General features: G+C 38.7%; 1 protein-coding gene across 2 annotated transcripts in view; it reads right to left on the bottom strand.

Annotated features, from left to right (window-relative positions):
• LOC133549009 (disabled homolog 2-interacting protein-like) overlaps positions 1-27,229 on the bottom strand; it is a 97,295-nt gene that overhangs the window by 25,081 nt on the left and 44,985 nt on the right. Inside the window, exons 1-3 of one of the 2 annotated variants that reach the window (XM_061894073.1) lie at positions 18,257-18,397; positions 12,832-12,976; positions 12,582-12,754 (exon numbers count right to left, since the gene is read on the bottom strand). In XM_061894073.1, the coding sequence (XP_061750057.1) occupies positions 12,582-12,754; positions 12,832-12,969 (311 nt within the window). In that variant the 5' untranslated portion in view covers positions 12,970-12,976; positions 18,257-18,397. Of the gene's footprint in view, positions 1-12,581; positions 12,755-12,831; positions 12,977-18,256; positions 18,398-27,229 lie in introns of those variants that run through there. The other variant, XM_061894064.1, reaches the window with a different exon arrangement.

Raw genomic sequence — 27,229 nt, 5'->3', positions numbered from 1 at the left:
CAGCACTACTTTTAGCCTAAATACAACCAAGTACCTGTCAAACAGCACTACTTTTAGCCTAAATACACACAAGTACCTGTCACACAGCACTACTTTTAGCCTAAATACACCCAAGTACCTGTCACACAGCACTACTTTTAGCCTAAATACACACAAGTACCTGTCACACAGCACCACTTTTAGCCTAAATACACACAAGTACCTGTCACACAGAACTACTTTTAGCCTAAATACACACACGTACCTGTCACACAGCACTACTTTTAGCCTCAATACACACAAGTACCTGTCGCACACCACTACTTTTAGCCTAAATACAACCAAGTACCTGTCAAACAGCACTACTTTTAGCCTAAATACACTCAAGTACCTGTCACACAGCACTACTTTTAGCCTAAATACAACCAAGTACCTGTCAAACAGCACTACTTTTAGCCTAAATACACCCAAGTACCTGTCACACAGCACCACTTTTAGCCTAAATACACACAAGTACCTGTCACACAGCACTACTTTTAGCCTAAATACACACAAGTACCTGTCGCACAGCACTACTTTTAGCCTAAATACACCAAAGTACCTGTCACACAGCACTACTTTTAGCCTAAATACACACAAGTACCTGTCACACAGCACTACTTCTAGCCTAAATACACACAAGTACCTGTCGCACACCACTACTTTTAGCCTAAATACACACAAGTACCTGTCACACAGCACTACTTTTAGCCTCAATACACACAAGTACCTGTCGCACACCACTACTTTTAGCCTCAATACACACAAGTACCTGTCACACAGCACTACTTTTAGCCTAAATACACACAAGTACCTGTCGCACACCACTACTTTTAGCCTCAATACACACAAGTACCTGTCACACAGCACTACTTTTAGCCTAAATACACACAAGTACCTGTCACACAGCACCACTTTTAGCCTAAATACACACAAGTACCTGTCACACAGAACTACTTTTAGCCTAAATACACACACGTACCTGTCACACAGCACTACTTTTAGCCTCAATACACACAAGTACCTGTCGCACACCACTACTTTTAGCCTAAATACACCCAAGTACCTGTCACACAGCACTACTTTTAGCCTAAATACACACAAGTACCTGTCACACAGCACCACTTTTAGCCTAAATACACACAAGTACCTGTCACACAGAACTACTTTTAGCCTAAATACACACACGTACCTGTCACACAGCACTACTTTTAGCCTCAATACACACAAGTACCTGTCGCACACCACTACTTTTAGCCTAAATACAACCAAGTACCTGTCAAACAGCACTACTTTTAGCCTAAATACACTCAAGTACCTGTCACACAGCACTACTTTTAGCCTAAATACAACCAAGTACCTGTCGCACAGCACTACTTTTAGCCTAAATACACCCAAGTACCTGTCACACAGCACCACTTTTAGCCTAAATACACACAAGTACCTGTCACACAGCACTACTTTTAGCCTAAATACACACAAGTACCTGTCACACAGCACTACTTTTAGCCTAAATACACACAAGTACCTGTCGCACAGCACTACTTTTAGCCTAAATACACTCAAGTACCTGTCACACAGCACTACTTTTAGCCTAAATACAACCAAGTACCTGTCGCACAGCACTACTTTTAGCCTAAATACACCCAAGTACCTGTCACACAGCACCACTTTTAGCCTAAATACACACAAGTACCTGTCACACAGCACTACTTTTAGCCTAAATACACACAAGTACCTGTCACACAGCACTACTTTTAGCCTAAATACACACAAGTACCTGTCACACAGCACTACTTTTAGCCTAAATACACACAAGTACCTGTCACACAGCACTACTTCTAGCCTAAATACACACAAGTACCTGTCGCACACCACTACTTTTAGCCTAAATACACACAAGTACCTGTCACACAGAACTACTTTTAGCCTAAATACACACACGTACCTGTCACACAGCACTACTTTTAGCCTCAATACACACAAGTACCTGTCGCACACCACTACTTTTAGCCTAAATACAACCAAGTACCTGTCAAACAGCACTACTTTTAGCCTAAATACACTCAAGTACCTGTCACACAGCACTACTTTTAGCCTAAATACAACCAAGTACCTGTCAAACAGCACTACTTTTAGCCTAAATACACCCAAGTACCTGTCACACAGCACCACTTTTAGCCTAAATACACACAAGTACCTGTCACACAGCACTACTTTTAGCCTAAATACACACAAGTACCTGTCGCACAGCACTACTTTTAGCCTAAATACACCGAAGTACCTGTCACACAGCACTACTTTTAGCCTAAATACACACAAGTACCTGTCACACAGCACTACTTTTAGCCTAAATACACACAAGTACCTGTCGCACACCACTACTTTTAGCCTAAATACACACAAGTACCTGTCACACAGCACTACTTTTAGCCTCAATACACACAAGTACCTGTCGCACACCACTACTTTTAGCCTCAATACACACAAGTACCTGTCACACAGCACTACTTTTAGCCTAAATACACACAAGTACCTGTCGCACACCACTACTTTTAGCCTCAATACACACAAGTACCTGTCACACAGCACTACTTTTAGCCTAAATACACACAAGTACCTGTCACACAGCACTACTTTTAGCCTAAATACAACCAAGTACCTGTCAAACAGCACTACTTTTAGCCTAAATACACACAAGTACCTGTCACACAGCACTACTTTTAGCCTAAATACACCCAAGTACCTGTCACACAGCACTACTTTTAGCCTAAATACACACAAGTACCTGTCACACAGCACCACTTTTAGCCTAAATACACACAAGTACCTGTCACACAGAACTACTTTTAGCCTAAATACACACACGTACCTGTCACACAGCACTACTTTTAGCCTCAATACACACAAGTACCTGTCGCACACCACTACTTTTAGCCTAAATACAACCAAGTACCTGTCAAACAGCACTACTTTTAGCCTAAATACACTCAAGTACCTGTCACACAGCACTACTTTTAGCCTAAATACAACCAAGTACCTGTCAAACAGCACTACTTTTAGCCTAAATACACCCAAGTACCTGTCACACAGCACCACTTTTAGCCTAAATACACACAAGTACCTGTCACACAGCACTACTTTTAGCCTAAATACACACAAGTACCTGTCGCACAGCACTACTTTTAGCCTAAATACACCAAAGTACCTGTCACACAGCACTACTTTTAGCCTAAATACACACAAGTACCTGTCACACAGCACTACTTCTAGCCTAAATACACACAAGTACCTGTCGCACACCACTACTTTTAGCCTAAATACACACAAGTACCTGTCACACAGCACTACTTTTAGCCTCAATACACACAAGTACCTGTCGCACACCACTACTTTTAGCCTCAATACACACAAGTACCTGTCACACAGCACTACTTTTAGCCTAAATACACACAAGTACCTGTCGCACACCACTACTTTTAGCCTCAATACACACAAGTACCTGTCACACAGCACTACTTTTAGCCTAAATACACACAAGTACCTGTCACACAGCACCACTTTTAGCCTAAATACACACAAGTACCTGTCACACAGAACTACTTTTAGCCTAAATACACACACGTACCTGTCACACAGCACTACTTTTAGCCTCAATACACACAAGTACCTGTCGCACACCACTACTTTTAGCCTAAATACACCCAAGTACCTGTCACACAGCACTACTTTTAGCCTAAATACACACAAGTACCTGTCACACAGCACCACTTTTAGCCTAAATACACACAAGTACCTGTCACACAGAACTACTTTTAGCCTAAATACACACACGTACCTGTCACACAGCACTACTTTTAGCCTCAATACACACAAGTACCTGTCGCACACCACTACTTTTAGCCTAAATACAACCAAGTACCTGTCAAACAGCACTACTTTTAGCCTAAATACACTCAAGTACCTGTCACACAGCACTACTTTTAGCCTAAATACAACCAAGTACCTGTCGCACAGCACTACTTTTAGCCTAAATACACCCAAGTACCTGTCACACAGCACCACTTTTAGCCTAAATACACACAAGTACCTGTCACACAGCACTACTTTTAGCCTAAATACACACAAGTACCTGTCACACAGCACTACTTTTAGCCTAAATACACACAAGTACCTGTCGCACAGCACTACTTTTAGCCTAAATACACTCAAGTACCTGTCACACAGCACTACTTTTAGCCTAAATACAACCAAGTACCTGTCGCACAGCACTACTTTTAGCCTAAATACACCCAAGTACCTGTCACACAGCACCACTTTTAGCCTAAATACACACAAGTACCTGTCACACAGCACTACTTTTAGCCTAAATACACACAAGTACCTGTCACACAGCACTACTTTTAGCCTAAATACACACAAGTACCTGTCACACAGCACTACTTTTAGCCTAAATACACACAAGTACCTGTCACACAGCACTACTTCTAGCCTAAATACACACAAGTACCTGTCGCACACCACTACTTTTAGCCTAAATACACACAAGTACCTGTCACACAGCACTACTTTTAGCCTCAATACACACAAGTACCTGTCGCACACCACTACTTTTAGCCTCAATACACACAAGTACCTGTCACACAGCACTACTTTTAGCCTAAATACACACAAGTACCTGTCGCACACCACTACTTTTAGCCTCAATACACACAAGTACCTGTCACACAGCACTACTTTTAGCCTAAATACACACAAGTACCTGTCACACAGCACTACTTTTAGCCTCAATACACACAAGTACCTGTCGCACAGCACTACTTTTAGCCTAAATACACACAAGTACCTGTCACACAGCACTACTTTTAGCCTAAATACACACAAGTACCTGTCACACAGCACTACTTTTAGCCTAAATACACACAAGTACCTGTCGCACAGCACTACTTTTAGCCTAAATACACACAAGTACCTGTCGCACAGCACTACTTTTAGCCTAAATACACCGAAGTACCTGTCACACAGCACTACTTTTAGCCTAAATACACACAAGTACCTGTCGCACAGCACTACTTTTAGCCTAAATACACACAAGTACCTGTCACACAGCACTACTTTTAGCCTAAATACACACAAGTACCTGTCACACAGCACCACTTTTAGCCTAAATACACACAAGTACCTGTCACACAGAACTACTTTTAGCCTAAATACACACACGTACCTGTCACACAGCACTACTTTTAGCCTCAATACACACAAGTACCTGTCGCACACCACTACTTTTAGCCTAAATACACACACGTACCTGTCACACAGCACTACTTTTAGCCTAAATACACACAAGTACCTGTCGCACACCACCACTTTTAGCCTCAATACACACAAGTACCTGTCACACAGCACCACTTTTAGCCTCAATACACACAAGTACCTGTCACACAGCACTACTTTTAGCCTAAATACACACAAGTACCTGTCACACAGCACTACTTTTAGCCTAAATACACACAAGTACCTGTCACACAGCACTACTTTTAGCCTAAATACACACAAGTACCTGTCACACAGCACTACTTTTAGCCTAAATACTGCCGGGAATACACACAAGTACCTGCCGCACAGCACTACTTTTAGCCTAAATACTGCCGGGAACATACACAAGTACCTGTCGCACAGCACTACTTTTAGCCTAAATACACTCAAGTACCTGTCACACAGCACTACTTTTAGCCTAAATACAACCAAGTACCTGCCGCACAGCACTACTTTTAGCCTAAATACTGCCGGGAACATACACAAGTACCTGTCGCACAGCACTACTTTTAGCCTAAATACACACAAGTACCTGTCACACAGCACTACTTTTAGCCTAAATACACACAAGTACCTGTCGCACACCACTACTTTTAGCCTAAATACACACAAGTACCTGTCACACAGCACTACTTTTAGCCTCAATACACACAAGTACCTGTCGCACACCACTACTTTTAGCCTCAATACACACAAGTACCTGTCACACAGCACTACTTTTAGCCTAAATACACACAAGTACCTGTCGCACACCACTACTTTTAGCCTCAATACACACAAGTACCTGTCACACAGCACTACTTTTAGCCTAAATACACACAAGTACCTGTCACACAGCACTACTTTTAGCCTCAATACACACAAGTACCTGTCGCACAGCACTACTTTTAGCCTAAATACACACAAGTACCTGTCACACAGCACTACTTTTAGCCTAAATACACACAAGTACCTGTCACACAGCACTACTTTTAGCCTAAATACACACAAGTACCTGTCGCACAGCACTACTTTTAGCCTAAATACACACAAGTACCTGTCGCACAGCACTACTTTTAGCCTAAATACACCGAAGTACCTGTCACACAGCACTACTTTTAGCCTAAATACACACAAGTACCTGTCGCACAGCACTACTTTTAGCCTAAATACACACAAGTACCTGTCACACAGCACTACTTTTAGCCTAAATACACACAAGTACCTGTCACACAGCACTACTTTTAGCCTAAATACACACAAGTACCTGTCACACAGCACTACTTTTAGCCTAAATACACACAAGTACCTGTCACACAGCACTACTTTTAGCCTAAATACACACAAGTACCTGCCGCACAGCACTACTTCTAGGCTGAATACACACAAGTACCTGTCACACAGCACTACTTTTAGCTTTAATACACACAAGTACCTGTCACACAGCACTACTTTTAGCTTTAATACACACAAGTACCTGTCACACAGCACTACTTTTAGCTTTAATACACACAAGTACCTGCCACACAGCACTACTTTTAGCCTAAATACACACAAGTACCTGTCACACAGCACTACTTTTAGCCTAAATACAACCAAGTACCTGTCGCACAGCACTACTTTTAGCTTTAATACACACAAGTACCTGTCACACAGCACTACTTTTAGCCTAAATACACACAAGTACCTGTCACACAGCACTACTTTTAGCCTAAATACACACAAGTACCTGTCACACAGCACTACTTTTAGCCTCAATACACACAAGTACCTGTCACACAGCACTACTTTTAGCCTAAATACACACAAGTACCTGCCACACAGCACTACTTTTAGCCTAAATACACACAAGTACCTGTCACACAGCACTACTTTTAGCCTTAATACACACAAGTACCTGCCACAGTGCACAACTTTTAGCCTAAATACACACAAGTACCTGTCACACAGCACTACTTTTAGCCTAAATACACTCAAGTACCTGTCACACAGCACTACTTTTAGCCTAAATACACACAAGTACCTGTCACACAGCACTACTTTTAGCCTAAATACACACAAGTACCTGTCACACAGCACTACTTTTAGCCTCAATACACTCAAGTACCTGTCACACAGCACTACTTTTAGCCTAAATACACCCAAGTACCTGCCGCACAGCACTACTTCTAGGCTGAATACACACAAGTACCTGCCACAGAGCACTACTTTTAGCTTAAATACACACAAATACCTGTCACACAGCACTACTTTTAGCCTAAATACACACAAGTACCTGTCACACAGCACTACTTTAGCCTAAATACACACAAGTACCTGTTGCACAGCACTACTTTTAGCCTCAATACACACAAGTACCTGTCACACAGCACTACTTTTAGCCTCAATACACACAAGTACCTGTCACACAGCACTACTTTTAGCCTAAATACACACAAGTACCTGTCGCACACCACTACTTTTAGCCTAAATACACACACGTACCTGTCACACAGCACTACTTTTAGCCTAAATACACACAAGTACCTGTCGCACACCACCACTTTTAGCCTCAATACACACAAGTACCTGTCACACAGCACCACTTTTAGCCTCAATACACACAAGTACCTGTCACACAGCACTACTTTTAGCCTAAATACACACAAGTACCTGTCACACAGCACTACTTTTAGCCTAAATACACACAAGTACCTGTCACACAGCACTACTTTTAGCCTAAATACACACAAGTACCTGTCACACAGCACTACTTTTAGCCTAAATACTGCCGGGAATACACACAAGTACCTGCCGCACAGCACTACTTTTAGCCTAAATACTGCCGGGAACATACACAAGTACCTGTCGCACAGCACTACTTTTAGCCTAAATACACTCAAGTACCTGTCACACAGCACTACTTTTAGCCTAAATACAACCAAGTACCTGCCGCACAGCACTACTTTTAGCCTAAATACTGCCGGGAACATACACAAGTACCTGTCGCACAGCACTACTTTTAGCCTAAATACACACAAGTACCTGTCACACAGCACTACTTTTAGCCTAAATACACACAAGTACCTGTCGCACACCACTACTTTTAGCCTAAATACACACAAGTACCTGTCCCACAGCACTACTTTTAGCCTCAATACACACAAGTACCTGTCGCACACCACTACTTTTAGCCTCAATACACACAAGTACCTGTCACACAGCACTACTTTTAGCCTAAATACACACAAGTACCTGTCGCACACCACTACTTTTAGCCTCAATACACACAAGTACCTGTCACACAGCACTACTTTTAGCCTAAATACACACAAGTACCTGTCACACAGCACTACTTTTAGCCTCAATACACACAAGTACCTGTCGCACAGCACTACTTTTAGCCTAAATACACACAAGTACCTGTCACACAGCACTACTTTTAGCCTAAATACACACAAGTACCTGTCACACAGCACTACTTTTAGCCTAAATACACACAAGTACCTGTCGCACAGCACTACTTTTAGCCTAAATACACACAAGTACCTGTCGCACAGCACTACTTTTAGCCTAAATACACCGAAGTACCTGTCACACAGCACTACTTTTAGCCTAAATACACACAAGTACCTGTCGCACAGCACTACTTTTAGCCTAAATACACACAAGTACCTGTCACACAGCACTACTTTTAGCCTAAATACACACAAGTACCTGTCACACAGCACTACTTTTAGCCTAAATACACACAAGTACCTGTCACACAGCACTACTTTTAGCCTAAATACACACAAGTACCTGTCACACAGCACTACTTTTAGCCTAAATACACACAAGTACCTGCCGCACAGCACTACTTCTAGGCTGAATACACACAAGTACCTGTCACACAGCACTACTTTTAGCTTTAATACACACAAGTACCTGTCACACAGCACTACTTTTAGCTTTAATACACACAAGTACCTGTCACACAGCACTACTTTTAGCTTTAATACACACAAGTACCTGCCACACAGCACTACTTTTAGCCTAAATACACACAAGTACCTGTCACACAGCACTACTTTTAGCCTAAATACAACCAAGTACCTGTCGCACAGCACTACTTTTAGCTTTAATACACACAAGTACCTGTCACACAGCACTACTTTTAGCCTAAATACACACAAGTACCTGTCACACAGCACTACTTTTAGCCTAAATACACACAAGTACCTGTCACACAGCACTACTTTTAGCCTCAATACACACAAGTACCTGTCACACAGCACTACTTTTAGCCTAAATACACACAAGTACCTGCCACACAGCACTACTTTTAGCCTAAATACACACAAGTACCTGTCACACAGCACTACTTTTAGCCTTAATACACACAAGTACCTGCCACAGTGCACAACTTTTAGCCTAAATACACACACGTACCTGTCACACAGCACTACTTTTAGCCTAAATACACTCAAGTACCTGTCACACAGCACTACTTTTAGCCTAAATACACACAAGTACCTGTCACACAGCACTACTTTTAGCCTAAATACACACAAGTACCTGTCACACAGCACTACTTTTAGCCTCAATACACTCAAGTACCTGTCACACAGCACTACTTTTAGCCTAAATACACCCAAGTACCTGCCGCACAGCACTACTTCTAGGCTGAATACACACAAGTACCTGCCACAGAGCACTACTTTTAGCTTAAATACACACAAATACCTGTCACACAGCACTACTTTTAGCCTAAATACACACAAGTACCTGTCACACAGCACTACTTTAGCCTAAATACACACAAGTACCTGTTGCACAGCACTACTTTTAGCCTCAATACACACAAGTACCTGTCACACAGCACTACTTTTAGCCTCAATACACACAAGTACCTGTCACACAGCACTACTTTTAGCCTAAATACACACAAGTACCTGTCGCACACCACTACTTTTAGCCTAAATACACACAAGTACCTGTCACACAGCACTACTTTTAGCCTCAATACACACAAGTACCTGTCACACAGCACTACTTTTAGCCTAAATACACACAAGTACCTGTCACACAGCACCACTTTTAGCCTAAATACACACAAGTACCTGTCACACAGCACTACTTTTAGCCTAAATACACACAAGTACCTGTCGCACAGCACTACTTTTAGCCTAAATACACCGAAGTACCTGTCACACAGCACTACTTTTAGCCTAAATACACACAAGTACCTGTCACACAGCACTACTTTTAGCCTAAATACACACAAGTACCTGTCGCACACCACTACTTTTAGCCTAAATACACACAAGTACCTGTCACACAGCACTACTTTTAGCCTCAATACACACAAGTACCTGTCGCACACCACTACTTTTAGCCTCAATACACACAAGTACCTGTCACACAGCACTACTTTTAGCCTAAATACACACAAGTACCTGTCGCACACCACTACTTTTAGCCTCAATACACACAAGTACCTGTCACACAGCACTACTTTTAGCCTAAATACACACAAGTACCTGTCACACAGCACTACTTTTAGCCTCAATACACACAAGTACCTGTCGCACAGCACTACTTTTAGCCTAAATACACACAAGTACCTGTCACACAGCACTACTTTTAGCCTAAATACACACAAGTACCTGTCACACAGCACTACTTTTAGCCTAAATACACACAAGTACTTGTCGCACAGCACTACTTTTAGCCTAAATACACACAAGTACCTGTCGCACAGCACTACTTTTAGCCTAAATACACCGAAGTACCTGTCACACAGCACTACTTTTAGCCTAAATACACACAAGTACCTGTCGCACAGCACTACTTTTAGCCTAAATACACACAAGTACCTGTCACACAGCACTACTTTTAGCCTAAATACACACAAGTACCTGTCACACAGCACTACTTTTAGCCTAAATACACACAAGTACCTGTCACACAGCACTACTTTTAGCCTAAATACACACAAGTACCTGTCACACAGCACTACTTTTAGCCTAAATACACACAAGTACCTGTCACACAGCACTACTTTTAGCCTAAATACACACAAGTACCTGCCGCACAGCACTACTTCTAGGCTGAATACACACAAGTACCTGTCACACAGCACTACTTTTAGCTTTAATACACACAAGTACCTGTCACACAGCACTACTTTTAGCTTTAATACACACAAGTACCTGTCACACAGCACTACTTTTAGCTTTAATACACACAAGTACCTGCCACACAGCACTACTTTTAGCCTAAATACACACAAGTACCTGTCACACAGCACTACTTTTAGCCTAAATACAACCAAGTACCTGTCGCACAGCACTACTTTTAGCTTTAATACACACAAGTACCTGTCACACAGCACTACTTTTAGCTTTAATACACACAAGTACCTGTCACACAGCACTACTTTTAGCCTAAATACACACAAGTACCTGTCACACAGCACTACTTTTAGCTTTAATACACACAAGTACCTGTCACACAGCACTACTTTTAGCTTTAATACACACAAGTACCTGTCACACAGCACTACTTTTAGCTTTAATACACACAAGTACCTGCCACACAGCACTACTTTTAGTCTAAATACACACAAGTACCTGTCACACAGCACTACTTTTAGCCAAAATACACACAAGTACCTGTCACACAGCACTACTTTTAGCCTAAATACACACAAGTACCTGTCGCACAGCACTACTTTTAGCCTAAATACACACAAGTACCTGTCACACAGCACTACTTTTAGCCTAAATACACACAAGTACCTGTCACACAGCACTACTTTTAGCCTAAATACACACAAGTACCTGTCACACAGCACTACTTTTAGCCTAAATACACACAAGTACCTGTCACACAGCACTACTTTTAGCCTAAATACACACAAGTACCTGTCACACAGCACTACTTTTAGCCTAAATACACACAAGTACCTGTCACACAGCACTACTTTTAGCCTAAATACACACAAGTACCTGTCACACAGCACTACTTTTAGCCTTAATACACACAAGTACCTGCCACAGTGCACAACTTTTAGCCTAAATACACACAAGTACCTGTCACACAGCACTACTTTTAGCCTAAATACACTCAAGTACCTGTCACACAGCACTACTTTTAGCCTAAATACACACAAGTACCTGTCACACAGCACTACTTTTAGCCTAAATACACACAAGTACCTGTCCCACAGCACTACTTTTAGCCTAAATACACACAAGTACCTGTCACACAGCACTACTTCTAGACCGAATAGTTGAGTACTTGACCTCTTCTTGGCGGGCAGGTCTTTGGCCTCGATGACCCAGAGCGTGAGGAGGTTCTCCACCCGCCTGCTGTTGTCCTTGTTGGGCTGCACCGCCCTCCTCAGGTTCTCCATCCACTTGTCTCGCTCCGCCGCCGAGCGACAGGAGAAACACTTGGTCCCCGTGGAGGTGGTTACCTAGGCGACCACAGGTGCAAAGGCCAGGTGACACACCTGGGGGGAGTTGGTGCACAGGTGCGGCGGCTGTGGCGCACCTCAAAGCAGAAGTCCTGGCCCAGCAGCGACGAATGGACCGGCTTGATGATCACCGATTGGTCCATCTTCAGCTCCAAGGAGGCCACGCCCCCTGCGCCTAAGAGTGACTCCTGGCTGCCGCAGCGCAGTCGCCGCATCACCCGCCTGCAACACCACAAGCACCACCTGTTGGAGCTGCACTTTTGCACTTTTGCACAACACACGCTTGCTAGCAAAAATGGTTACCCAGATAGCGACATTAGCATCTACTTTCTTCTGTCCCTAATGAACCTTTGTTAGCATAAAAACCTTGACAGCAAAAAACTTATGCTGCAAGATAGCTACCTAGGTAGCGATGTTAGCATCTTTGCAAACTACATTTTGTTCCTTTTGTCCTAAAACCGAGTCCTTATGAACATTTGTTAGCAAATTTGTGGATCATTCAAAAACCAATCAATCAATCAATGTTCAGCCCCAAATCACAAATGTCTCAAAGGACTGCACAAATCATTCATAGAAAGCACCTCAAACGATTTATATTTATTATTTAAGTTAGGACTAAATTTAAAGTTTTCGTTGTATATTAGTGCGGCCCCCCGTCCCCTTTTAAGGGGACGGGCAATATGCGCATTCGTAGGGGACGGGCAATATTCGCATTCGTATAGTTAGGAGGGGATGCCTCATTTATCGCAAAAAAGTCGTCCTTGACCAAAACATAATCATGCTAGCAAAAATGGTTACCCGGATAGCCACATTAGCATCTAGTTTCTTCCGTCCCCAAGCTAAGTCCTAATGAACCTTTGTTAGCATAAAACCTTAACCAAAACACAATCGTGCTAACAAGATGGCTACCTAGGTAGCGATGTTAGCATCCAGATTCTTCTGTCCCAAAGCTAAGTCCTAATGAACCTTTGTTAGCATAAAAACCTTGACAGCAAAAAACTCGTGCAAGCAAGATATTTACCTATGTAGCAATGTTAGCATCTTTGCAAACTACATTTTGTTTACTTTTGTCCTAAAACCGAGGACCTACGTTTTGGTTCTTCTGTCTCAAAGCTAAGTCCTCATAAACCTTTGTTAGCAAGCTTGTTGCTCACTCGAAAGCCTTGACCGCGACAAACTCTTGCTAGCAATTGTACAACAATGTTAGCATCTTTGTAAAGTACATTTTGTTTCTTCTGTCCCAAAGCAAAGTCTTTAACTTTTGTTAGCAAACTTGTGGCTCATTCAAAAGCCTTGATGGCGACAAACTCTTGCTAGCAATGTGGCTACCTAAATAACCGTGTTAGCACCTTTGTAAACTACATTTTGTTTCTTCTGTCCCAATAAATACTGATAAAGTTGAGGAATGCTCATCAAACACTTATTTGGAACATCCCACAGGTGTGCAGGCTAATTGGGAACAGGTGGGTGCCATGATTGGGTATAAAAACAGCTTCCCAAAAAAATGCTCAGTCTTTCACAAGAAAGGATGGGGCGAGGTACACCCCTTTGTCCACAACTGTGTGAGCAAATAGTCAAACAGTTTAAGAACAACCTTTCTCAAAGTGCAATTGCAAGAAATTTAGGGATTTCAACATCTACGCTCCATAATGTCATCAAAAGGTTCAGAGAATCTGGAGAAATCACTCCACGTAAGCGGCATGGCCGGAAACCAACATTGATTGACCGTGACCTTCCATCCCTCAAACAGCAACCGACATCAATCTCTAAAGGATATCACCACATGGGCTCAGGAACACTTCAGAAAACCACTGTCAGTAACTACAGTTGGTCGCTACATCTGTAAGTGCAAGTTAAAGCTCTACTATGCAAAGCCAAAGCCATTTATCAACAACACCCAAAAACGATGCCGGCTTCTCTGGGCCTGAGCTCATCTAAGATGGACTGATGCAAAGTGGAAAAGTGTTCTGTGGTCTGACGAGTCCACATTTCAGATTATATTTGGAAACTGTGGACGTGGTGTCTTCTGGAACAAAGAGGAAAATAACCATTCAGATTGTTATAGACGCAAAGTGTAAAAGCCAGCATGTGTGATGGTATGGAGGTGCATTAGTGCCCAAGGCATGGGTAACTTACACATCTGTGAAGGCACCATTAATGCTGAAAGGTACATACAGCTTTTGGAGCAACATATGTTGTCATCCAAGCAACTTTATCATGGACGCCCCTGCTTATTTCAGCAAGACAATGCCAAGCCACGTGTTACAACAGCGTGGCTTCGTAGTAAAAGAGTGCTGGTACTTTCCTGGCCTGCCTGCAGTCCAGACCTGTCTCTCATGGAAAATGTGTGAAGCGTAAAATAGGACAGCGGAGACCCCGGACTGTTGAAGGACTGAAGCTCTACATAAAACAAGAATGGGAAAGAATTCCACTTTCAAAGCTTCAACAATTAGTTTCCTCAGTTCCCAAACGTTTGAGTGTTGTTAAAAGGAAAGGTGATGTAACACAGTGGTGAACATGCCCTTTCCCAACTACTTTGGCACCTGTTGCAGCCATGAAATTCTAAGTTAATTATTATAAAGTTTATGAGTTTGAACATAAAATATGTTGTCTTTGTAGCATATTCAACTGAATATGGCTTGAAAAGGATTTGCAAACCATTGTATTCTGTTTATATTTACATCTAACACCATTTCCCAACTCATATGGAAACAGGGTTTGAATAATAGAAGTTAGTTTAGCAGGTTTAAAAATGTTCACTTTATATTCCTCATACTACTTTGCAAATTAAATTTGGAAGGTGCTTTAAAATTGGTTGCTAAAACACATGTATTATTAAACACATATAAATATTATAAAACAAATACATATTATAGGACAAATATATATATTATAAAACACATATAATTTATAAAACACATATATTATAAAAAATACATATTATAAAACAAATATAATTTATAAAACACATATATATTCTAAAACAAATATATATTATAAAACACATATTATAAAACACATATATATATAATATAAAACAAATATATATATATATTATATAACAATATAATTTATAAAACACATATATATGATAAAACACATATTATAAAAAAATACATATTATAAAACACATATATATTATAAAAAATACATATTATAAAACAAATATAATTTATAAAACACATATTATAAAACAAATATAATTTATAAAACACATATATATATAATATAAAACAAATATATATATATTATATAACAAATATAATTTATAAAACACATATATACTGCCTCACAATACGAAGGTCCTGCAGTCCTGGGTTCAAATCCAGGCTCGGGATCTTTCTGTGTGGAGTTTGCATGTTCTCCCCGTGAATGCGTGGGTTCCCTCCGGGTACTCCGGCTTCCTCCCACCTCCAAAGACATGCACCTGGGGATAGGTTGATTGGCAACACTAAATGGGCCCTAGTGTGTGAATGTGAGTGTGAATGTTGTCTGTCTATCTGTGTTGGCCCTGCGATGGGGTGGCGACTTGTCCAGGGTGTACCCCGCCTTCCGCCCGATTGTAGCTGAGATAGGCGCCAGCGCCCCCCGCGACCCCGAAAGGGAATAAGCGGTAGAAAATGGATGGATGGATGGATGGATATATATTATAAAACACATATATATTATAAAAAAAGACATTATAAAACAAATATAATTTATAAAACACATATATATATATATAATATAAAACAAATATATATATTATAAAACAAATATAATTTATAAAACACATATATATATAATATAAAACAAATATATATATATATTATATAACAATATAATTTATAAAATACATATATATGATAAAACACATATTATAAAACACATATTATAAAAAAATACATATTATAAAACACATATATATTATAAAAAATACATATTATAAAACAAATATAATTTATAAAACACATATTATAAAACAAATATAATTTATAAAACACATATATATATAATATAAAACAAATATATATATATTATATAACAAATATAATTTATAAAACACATATATATTATAAAACACATATATATTATAAAAAAATACATTATAAAACAAATATAATTTATAAAACACATATATATTATAAAACATATATATTATAAAACACATATATATATATAATATAAAACAAATATATATATTATAAAACAAATATAATTTATAAAACACATATATATATAATATAAAACAAATATATATATTATAAAACACATATATATTATAAAACACATATATTATAAAACACATATATATTATAAAACACATATTATAAAACACATATATATTATAAAACACATATATATATAATATAAAACAAATATATATATTATAAAACAAATATAATTTATAAAACACACATATATTATAAAACACATATATATATAATATAAAACAAATATATATATTATAAAACAAATATAATTTATAAAACACACATATATTATAAAACACATATTATAAAACACACATATATTATAAAACACATATTATAAAACACACATATATTATAAAACACATATTATAAAACACATATATATTATAAAACACATATATATATATAGCGCAGTGGAAGAGTGGCTGTGCGCAACCCGAGGGTCCCTGGTTCAAATCCCACCTAGTACCAACTTCGTCACGTCCGTTGTGTCCTGAACAAGACACTTCACCCTTGCTCCTGATGGGTGCTGGTTAGCGCCTTGCATGGCAGCTCCCTCCATCAGTGTGTGAATGTGTGTGTGAATGTGGAAGTAGTGTCAAAGCACTTTGAGGACCTTGAAGGTAGAAAAGTGCTATACAAGTACAACCCATTTATTTATTTATATTAGAAAACACATATATTAGAATACACATTTATATTATAAAACACATTTATATACGCCACCGCAGCTTTAATCAAGTACCCGCTACTTGATTTTTGTACAAAAAAAGAAATTAAAGGCCGACTTATTTGTGATCAATCGCCCTTAATTTGTCGTGCTTATCGTCCCACATTCTGTGAGTCTCATCTTTTTGGGGCTTGGCAGAACACCAGCTTTCATGCTAGCAAACAGGCTAATGTAGCAAACACAGTCATTGAAAATGTGGCTGAATAATCGCTCAGTAAACTGTGGCCTTTATACGTGGACGGTTTCACACACACACACACACACACACACACACGCACACACACACACGCACACACACGCACACACACCTGACATGGCCACGCATGCTTTTAGGCATGATGCTGAGCCGCTGGTTATTTGTTGCCATGGTTACAAGGATGTATTGGCAAATGCTCCTGAGAGTCCTCCTGATGGTTTTAAAGTCAACCCTGGAGGACAATGTGTGTGGCGTAGCTGATGCTAAGCGCCCATCTAGCTTGATGAAGACTAGCACGCACGCACACACACACACACACACACACACACACACACACACTGCAGATGTCTATAGAAAGAAGACAAAGGCGAAGTAATACTCACAGAGCATCTTGTGTGAGGAAGAGGAGGAAGAGGATGAGGAGGTTTACACATCCATGCTCCTCTTAAGCAGCACACAGGAGGAGACGAAGACCCAAAACCTGCTGATCCTGTCTGTCTGTCTGTCTGTCTGTCTATCTGTCTGTCTGTCTATCTGCCCGTGTGTGTGTGTGTGTGTGTGTGTGTCCTAGCTCCTGATGCTACATGCTCCAGCAGTGGCCCCTCCCATCAGGGATGCTGCCCTACTTCCTCTCCTCCATCTTCCAAACACTGCAGCTGCTTAGCAAGGACACACTATGAGGACATTTACACACACTATGAGGACATTTACACACACTATAAGGACACTTACACACACTATGAGGACACTTACACACTATATGGACATTTACACACACTATGAGGACATTTACACACACTATAAGGACACTTACACACACTATGATGATATTTACACACTATGAGGACATTTACATACACTATAAGGACATTTACACACACTATAAGGACACTTACACGCACTATATGGACATTTACACACACTATGAGGACACTTACACACTATATGGACATTTACACACACTATGAGGACATTTACACACACTATAAGGACACTTACACACACTATGATGATATTTACACACTATGAGGACATTTACACACACTATAAGGACACTTACACACACTATGATGACATTTACACACACTATAAGGACACTTACACACACTATGAGACATTTACACACACTATGAGGACATTTACACTACTAGGACATTTACATACACTATGAGGACATTTACACACACTATTAGGACTTTTACACACACTATGAGGACCTTTACACACACTATGAGACATTTACACACACTATGAGGACATTTACACTACTAGGACATTTACATACACTATGAGGACATTTACGCACACTATTAGGACTTTTACACACACTATGAGGACATTTACAAACGCTATGAGGACATTTACCCACACTATGATGACATTTACACTACTAGGACATTTACATACACTATGAGGACATTTACACACACTATGAGGACATTTACACACACTATAAGGACACTTACACACACTATGATGATATTTACACACTATGAGGACATTTACACACACTATAAGGACACTTACACACACTATGATGACATTTACACACACTATAAGGACACTTACACACACTATGAGACATTTACACACACTATGAGGACATTTACACTACTAGGACATTTACATACACTATGAGGACATTTACACACACTATTAGGACTTTTACACACACTATGAGGACCTTTACACACACTATGAGACATTTACACACACTATGAGGACATTTACACTACTAGGACATTTACATACACTATGAGGACATTTACGCACACTATTAGGACTTTTACACACACTATGAGGACATTTACAAACGCTATGAGGACATTTACCCACACTATGATGACATTTACACACACTATGAGGACATTTACACAATGTAAGGACATTTACACACACTATGATGACATTTACACACACTATGATGACATTTACACACACTATGATGACATTTACACACACTATGATGACATTTACACACACTATGAGGACATTTACACAATGTAAGGACATTTACACACACTATGATGACATTTACACACACTATGATGACATTTACACACACTATGATGACATTTACACACACTATGATGACATTTACACACACTATGATGACATTTACACACACTATGATGACATTTACACACTATAAGGATATTTACACACTATGATGACATTTACACACACTATGATGACATTTACACACTATGAGGACATTTACACACACTATGATGACATTTACACACACTATGATGACATTTACACACACTATGATGACATTTACACATACTATGAGGACATGTACACACACTGTGAGGACATTTACACACACTATGAGGACATTTTCACACACTGTGAGGACATTTACACACACTATGTGGACATTTACACACACTATAAGGACATTTACACACACTATAAGGACATTTACACACACTATGAGGACATTTTCACACACTATGAGGACATTTTCACACACTATGATGACATTTACACACACTATGTGGACATTTACACACACTATAAGGACACTTACACACACTATGATGATATTTACACACTATAAGGACATTTACACACACTATAAGGACATTTACACACACTATAAGGACATTTACACATACTATAAGGACACTTACACACACTATAAGGACATTTACACACACTATAAGGACATTTACACATACTATAAGGACACTTACACACACTATAAGGACATTTACACACACTATGTGGACATTTACACACACTATGAGGACATTTACACACACTATAAGGACACTTACACACACTATGAGGACATTTACACACACTATGTGGACATTTACACACACTATGAGGACATTTACACACACTATAAGGACACTTACACACACTATGAGGACATTTACACACACTATGAGGACATTTACACACACTATGAGGACATTTACACACACTATGAGGACATTTACACACACTATGTGGACATTTACACACACTATGAGGACATTTACACACACTATGAGGACACTTACACACACTATGAGGACATTTACACACACTATGAGGACATTTACACACACTATAAGGACATTTACACACACTATGAGGACATTTACACACACTATAAGGACATTTACACACACTATGATGACATTTACACACACTATGTGGACATTTACACACACTATAAGGACACTTACACACACTATGATGATATTTACACACTATAAGGACATTTACACACACTATAAGGACATTTACACACACTATAAGGACATTTACACATACTATAAGGACACTTACACACACTATAAGGACATTTACACACACTATAAGGACATTTACACATACTATAAGGACACTTACACACACTATGATGATATTTACACACTGTAAGGACATTTACACACACTATAAGGACATTTACACACACTATAAGGACATTTACACATACTATAAGGACACTTACACACACTATGATGATATTTACACACTGTAAGGACATTTACACACACTGTAAGGACATTTACACACACTATAAGGACATTTACAAACGCTATGAGGACATTTACACACACTATGAGGACATTTACACACACTATGTGGACATTTACACACACTATGTGGACATTTACACACTATAAGGATATTTACACACACTATGATAACATTTACAAAATGTAAGGACATTTACACACGCTATGAGGACATTTACACACTGTAAAGACATTTACACACACTATGTGGACATTTACACACTATAAGGATATTTACACACACTATGATAACATTTACAAAATGTAAGGACATTTACACACGCTATGAAGACATTTACACACTGTAAAGACATTTACACACGCTATAAGGACATTTACACACTGTAAAGACATTTACACACACTATGTGGACATTTACACACTATAAGGATATTTACACACACTATGATAACATTTACACAATGTAAGGACATTTACACACGCTATGAGGACATTTACACACACTATAAGGACATTTACACATACTATGAGGACATTTACACACACTATAAGGACATTTACACACACTATAAGGACATTTACACACACTATAAGGACATTTACACACACTATGATGACATTTACACAATGTAAGGACATTTACACACACTATGAGGACATTTACACACACTATAAGGACATTTACACATACTATGAGGACATTTACACACACTATAAGGACATTTACACACACTATAAGGACATTTACACATACTATGATGACATTTACACAATGTAAGGACATTTACACAATGTAAGGACATTTACACACACTATGAGGACATTTACACACACTATAAGGACATTTACACATACTATGTGGACATTTACACACACTATAAGGACATTTACACACACTATGTGGACATTTACACACACTATTAGGACATTTACACACACTATGAGGACATTTACACACACTATGAGGACATTTACACACACTGTGAGGACATTTACACACACTATAAGGACATTTACACATACTATGATGACATTTACACAATGTAAGGACATTTACACACACTATGAGGACATTTACACACACTATAAGGACATTTACACATACTATGTGGACATTTACACACACTATGTGGACATTTACACACACTATAAGGACATTTACACACACTATGTGGACATTTACACACACTATAAGGACATTTACACACACTATAAGGACATTTACACACACTATGTGGACATTTACACACACTATTAGGACATTTACACACACTATGAGGACATTTACACACACTATAAGGACATTTACACACACTATGTGGACATTTACACACACTATTAGGACATTTACACACACTATGAGGACATTTACACACACTGTGAGGACATTTACACACACTGTGAGGACATTTACACACACTATGAGGACATTTACACACACTATGAGGACATTTACACACACTATGAGGACATTTACACACACTGTGAGGACATTTACACACACTGTGAGGACATTTACACACACTATAAGGACATTTACACACACTATAAGGACATTTACACACACTATAAGGACATTTACACACACTATAAGGACATTTACACACACTATGAGGACATTTACACACACTATGAGGACATTTACACACACTATGTGGACATTTACACACACTATGATGACATTTACACACACTATAAGGATATTTACACACACTATGATGACATTTACACACACTATGAGGACATTTACACACACTATAAGGACATTTACACACACTATGTGGACATTTACACACACTATAAGGACATTTACACACACTATAAGGACATTTACACACACTATGTGGACATTTACACACACTATAAGGACATTTACACACACTATAAGGACATTTACACACACTATAAGGACACTTACACACACTATAAGGACATTTACACACACTATGTGGACATTTACACACACTATGATGACATTTACACACACTATAAGGATATTTACACACACTATGATGACATTTACACACACTATGAGGACATTTACACACACTATAAGGACATTTACACACACTATAAGGACATTTACACACACTATGTGGACATTTACACACACTATAAGGACATTTACACACACTATAAGGACACTTACACACACTATAAGGACATTTACACACACTATGAGGACATTTACACACACTATGAGGACATTTACACACACTATGTGGACATTTACACACACTATGATGACATTTACACACACTATAAGGATATTTACACACACTATGATGACATTTACACACACTATGAGGACATTTACACACACTATAAGGACATTTACACACACTATGTGGACATTTACACACACTATAAGGACATTTACACACACTATAAGGACATTTACACACACTATGTGGACATTTACACACACTATAAGGACATTTACACACACTATAAGGACATTTACACACACTATAAGGACACTTACACACACTATAAGGACATTTACACACACTATGTGGACATTTACACACACTATGATGACATTTACACACACTATAAGGATATTTACACACACTATGATGACATTTACACACACTATGAGGACATTTACACACACTATAAGGACATTTACACACACTATAAGGACATTTACACACACTATGAGGACATTTACACACACTATGAGGACATTTACACACACTATGTGGACATTTACACACACTATGATGACATTTACACACACTATAAGGATATTTACACACACTATGATGACATTTACACACACTATGAGGACATTTACACACACTATAAGGACATTTACACACACTATGTGGACATTTACACACACTATAAGGACATTTACACACACTATAAGGACATTTACACACACTATGTGGACATTTACACACACTATAAGGACATTTACACACACTATAAGGACATTTACACACACTATAAGGACACTTACACACACTATAAGGACATTTACACACACTATGTGGACATTTACACACACTATGATGACATTTACACACACTATGTGGACATTTACACACACTATGATGACATTTACACACACTATGTGGACATTTACACACACTATGATGACATTTACACACACTATAAGGATATTTACACACACTATGATGACATTTACACACACTATAAGGACATTTACACACACTATGTGGACATTTACACACACTATAAGGACATTTACACACACTATAAGGACATTTACACACACTATAAGGACACTTACACACACTATAAGGACATTTACACACACTATGAGGACATTTACACACACTATGAGGACATTTACACACACTATGTGGACATTTACACACACTATGATGACATTTACACACACTATAAGGATATTTACACACACTATGATGACATTTACACACACTATGTGGACATTTACACACACTATAAGGACATTTACACACACTATAAGGACATTTACACACACTATGTGGACATTTACACACACTATAAGGACATTTACACACACTATAAGGACATTTACACACACTATAAGGACACTTACACACACTATAAGGACACTTACACACACTATAAGGACACTTACACACACTATAAGGACACTTACACACACTATAAGGACATTTACACACACTATAAGGACATTTACACACACTATGTGGACATTTACACACACTATGATGACATTTACACACACTATAAGGATATTTACACACACTATGATGACATTTACACACACTATGAGGACATTTACACACACTATAAGGACATTTACACACACTATAAGGACATTTACACACACTATGTGGACATTTACACACACTATAAGGACATTTACACACACTATAAGGACATTTACACACACTATAAGGACACTTACACACACTATAAGGACATTTACACACACTATGAGGACATTTACACACACTATGAGGACATTTACACACACTATAAGGATATTTACACACACTATGATGACATTTACACACACTATGAGGACATTTACACACACTATAAGGACATTTACACACACTATGTGGACATTTACACACACTATAAGGACATTTACACACACTATAAGGACATTTACACACACTATGTGGACATTTACACACACTATAAGGACATTTACACACACTATAAGGACATTTACACACACTATAAGGACACTTACACACACTATAAGGACATTTACACACACTATGTGGACATTTACACACACTATGATGACATTTACACACACTATAAGGATATTTACACACACTATGATGACATTTACACACACTATGAGGACATTTACACACACTATAAGGACATTTACACACACTATAAGGACATTTACACACACTATGTGGACATTTACACACACTATAAGGACATTTACACACACTATAAGGACATTTACACACACTATAAGGACACTTACACACACTATGAGGACATTTACACACACTGTGAGGACATTTACACACACTATAAGGACATTTACACATACTATGATGACATTTACACAATGTAAGGACATTTACACACACTATGAGGACATTTACACACACTATAAGGACATTTACACATACTATGATGACATTTACACAATGTAAGGACATTTACACACACTATGTGGACATTTACACACACTATAAGGACATTTACACACACTATAAGGACATTTACACACACTATAAGGACACTTACACACACTATAAGGACACTTACACACACTATGAGGACATTTACACACTGAAAATCCCAAGCAGAACTGAAATTTGAACTGTTAGCACACCAGTCAAATGGAGCCAAACAGCACATTATATGATTGTATATTTGCACAATTTGCTAAAAAACTAACAAAAAACAACTAGTGAAACCTAGCATGTTAATGCTAGCATGCATCAAGTGATAATTAATTTGACTGAGGAGAACACCAGCAAAATTAGAAACAAAATGTTAGCTTTTTTGCTTTATTATTTGCATTCTGTCAATTGAAATGTGTAAAAGAAGAAAATAATGTACTCTGAGGTGCATAACTGCAAAATTAGCTAAAAAACTAGCATTCTGATCTTAGCATGCTAACATTAGCAATTGACAATGAGAATTTGACCTTGGTTTGAGCTGGTTGATGTTTTTTTGCTCATAAAAGTAAAGTCCAAATGTCCCGAGTAAGTTAAAATGTTTGGAATTATTATGTGCAACTTAGTTGAAAGCAAAATGGGTGGAAAAAAGTGGGAATTTTTTCAAGTTAAAACTACAAACCTCGTTTCCATATGAGTTGGGAAATGGTGTTAGATGTAAATATAAACAGAATACAATGATTTGCAAATCCTTTTCAAGCCATATTCAGTTGAATATGCTACAAAGACAACATATTTCATGTTCAAACTCATAAACTTTATAATAATTAACTTAGAATTTCATGGCTGCAACAGGTGCCAAAGTAGTTGGGAAAGGGCATGTTCACCACTGTGTTACATCACCTTTTCTTTTAACAACACTCAATAAACGTTTGGGAACTGAGGAAACTAATTGTTGAAGCTTTGAAAGTGGAATTCTTTCCCATTCTTGTTTTATGTAGAGCTTCAATCCTTCAACAGTCCGGGGTCTCCGCTGTCCTATTTTACGCTTCACACATTTTCCATGGGAGACAGGTCTGGACTGCAGGCCGGCCAGGAAAGTACCCGCACTCTTTTTTTACAAAGCCACACTGTTGTAACACGTGCTGAATGTGGCCTGGCATTGTCTTACTGAAATAAGCAGGGGCGTCTCTGCTTAGATGGCAGCATATGTTGTTCCAAAACCTGTATGTACCTTTTAGCATTAATGGTACCTTCACAGATGTGTAAGTTACCCATGCCTTGGACACTA

This window comes from Nerophis ophidion, linkage group LG01, assembly GCF_033978795.1.
Source record: "Nerophis ophidion isolate RoL-2023_Sa linkage group LG01, RoL_Noph_v1.0, whole genome shotgun sequence".
Classification (NCBI taxonomy): Eukaryota; Metazoa; Chordata; class Actinopteri; order Syngnathiformes; family Syngnathidae; genus Nerophis; species Nerophis ophidion.
The sequence above is the reverse complement of the archived record's forward strand: the minus strand, read 5'-3'. Positions and strand labels throughout refer to the sequence as shown.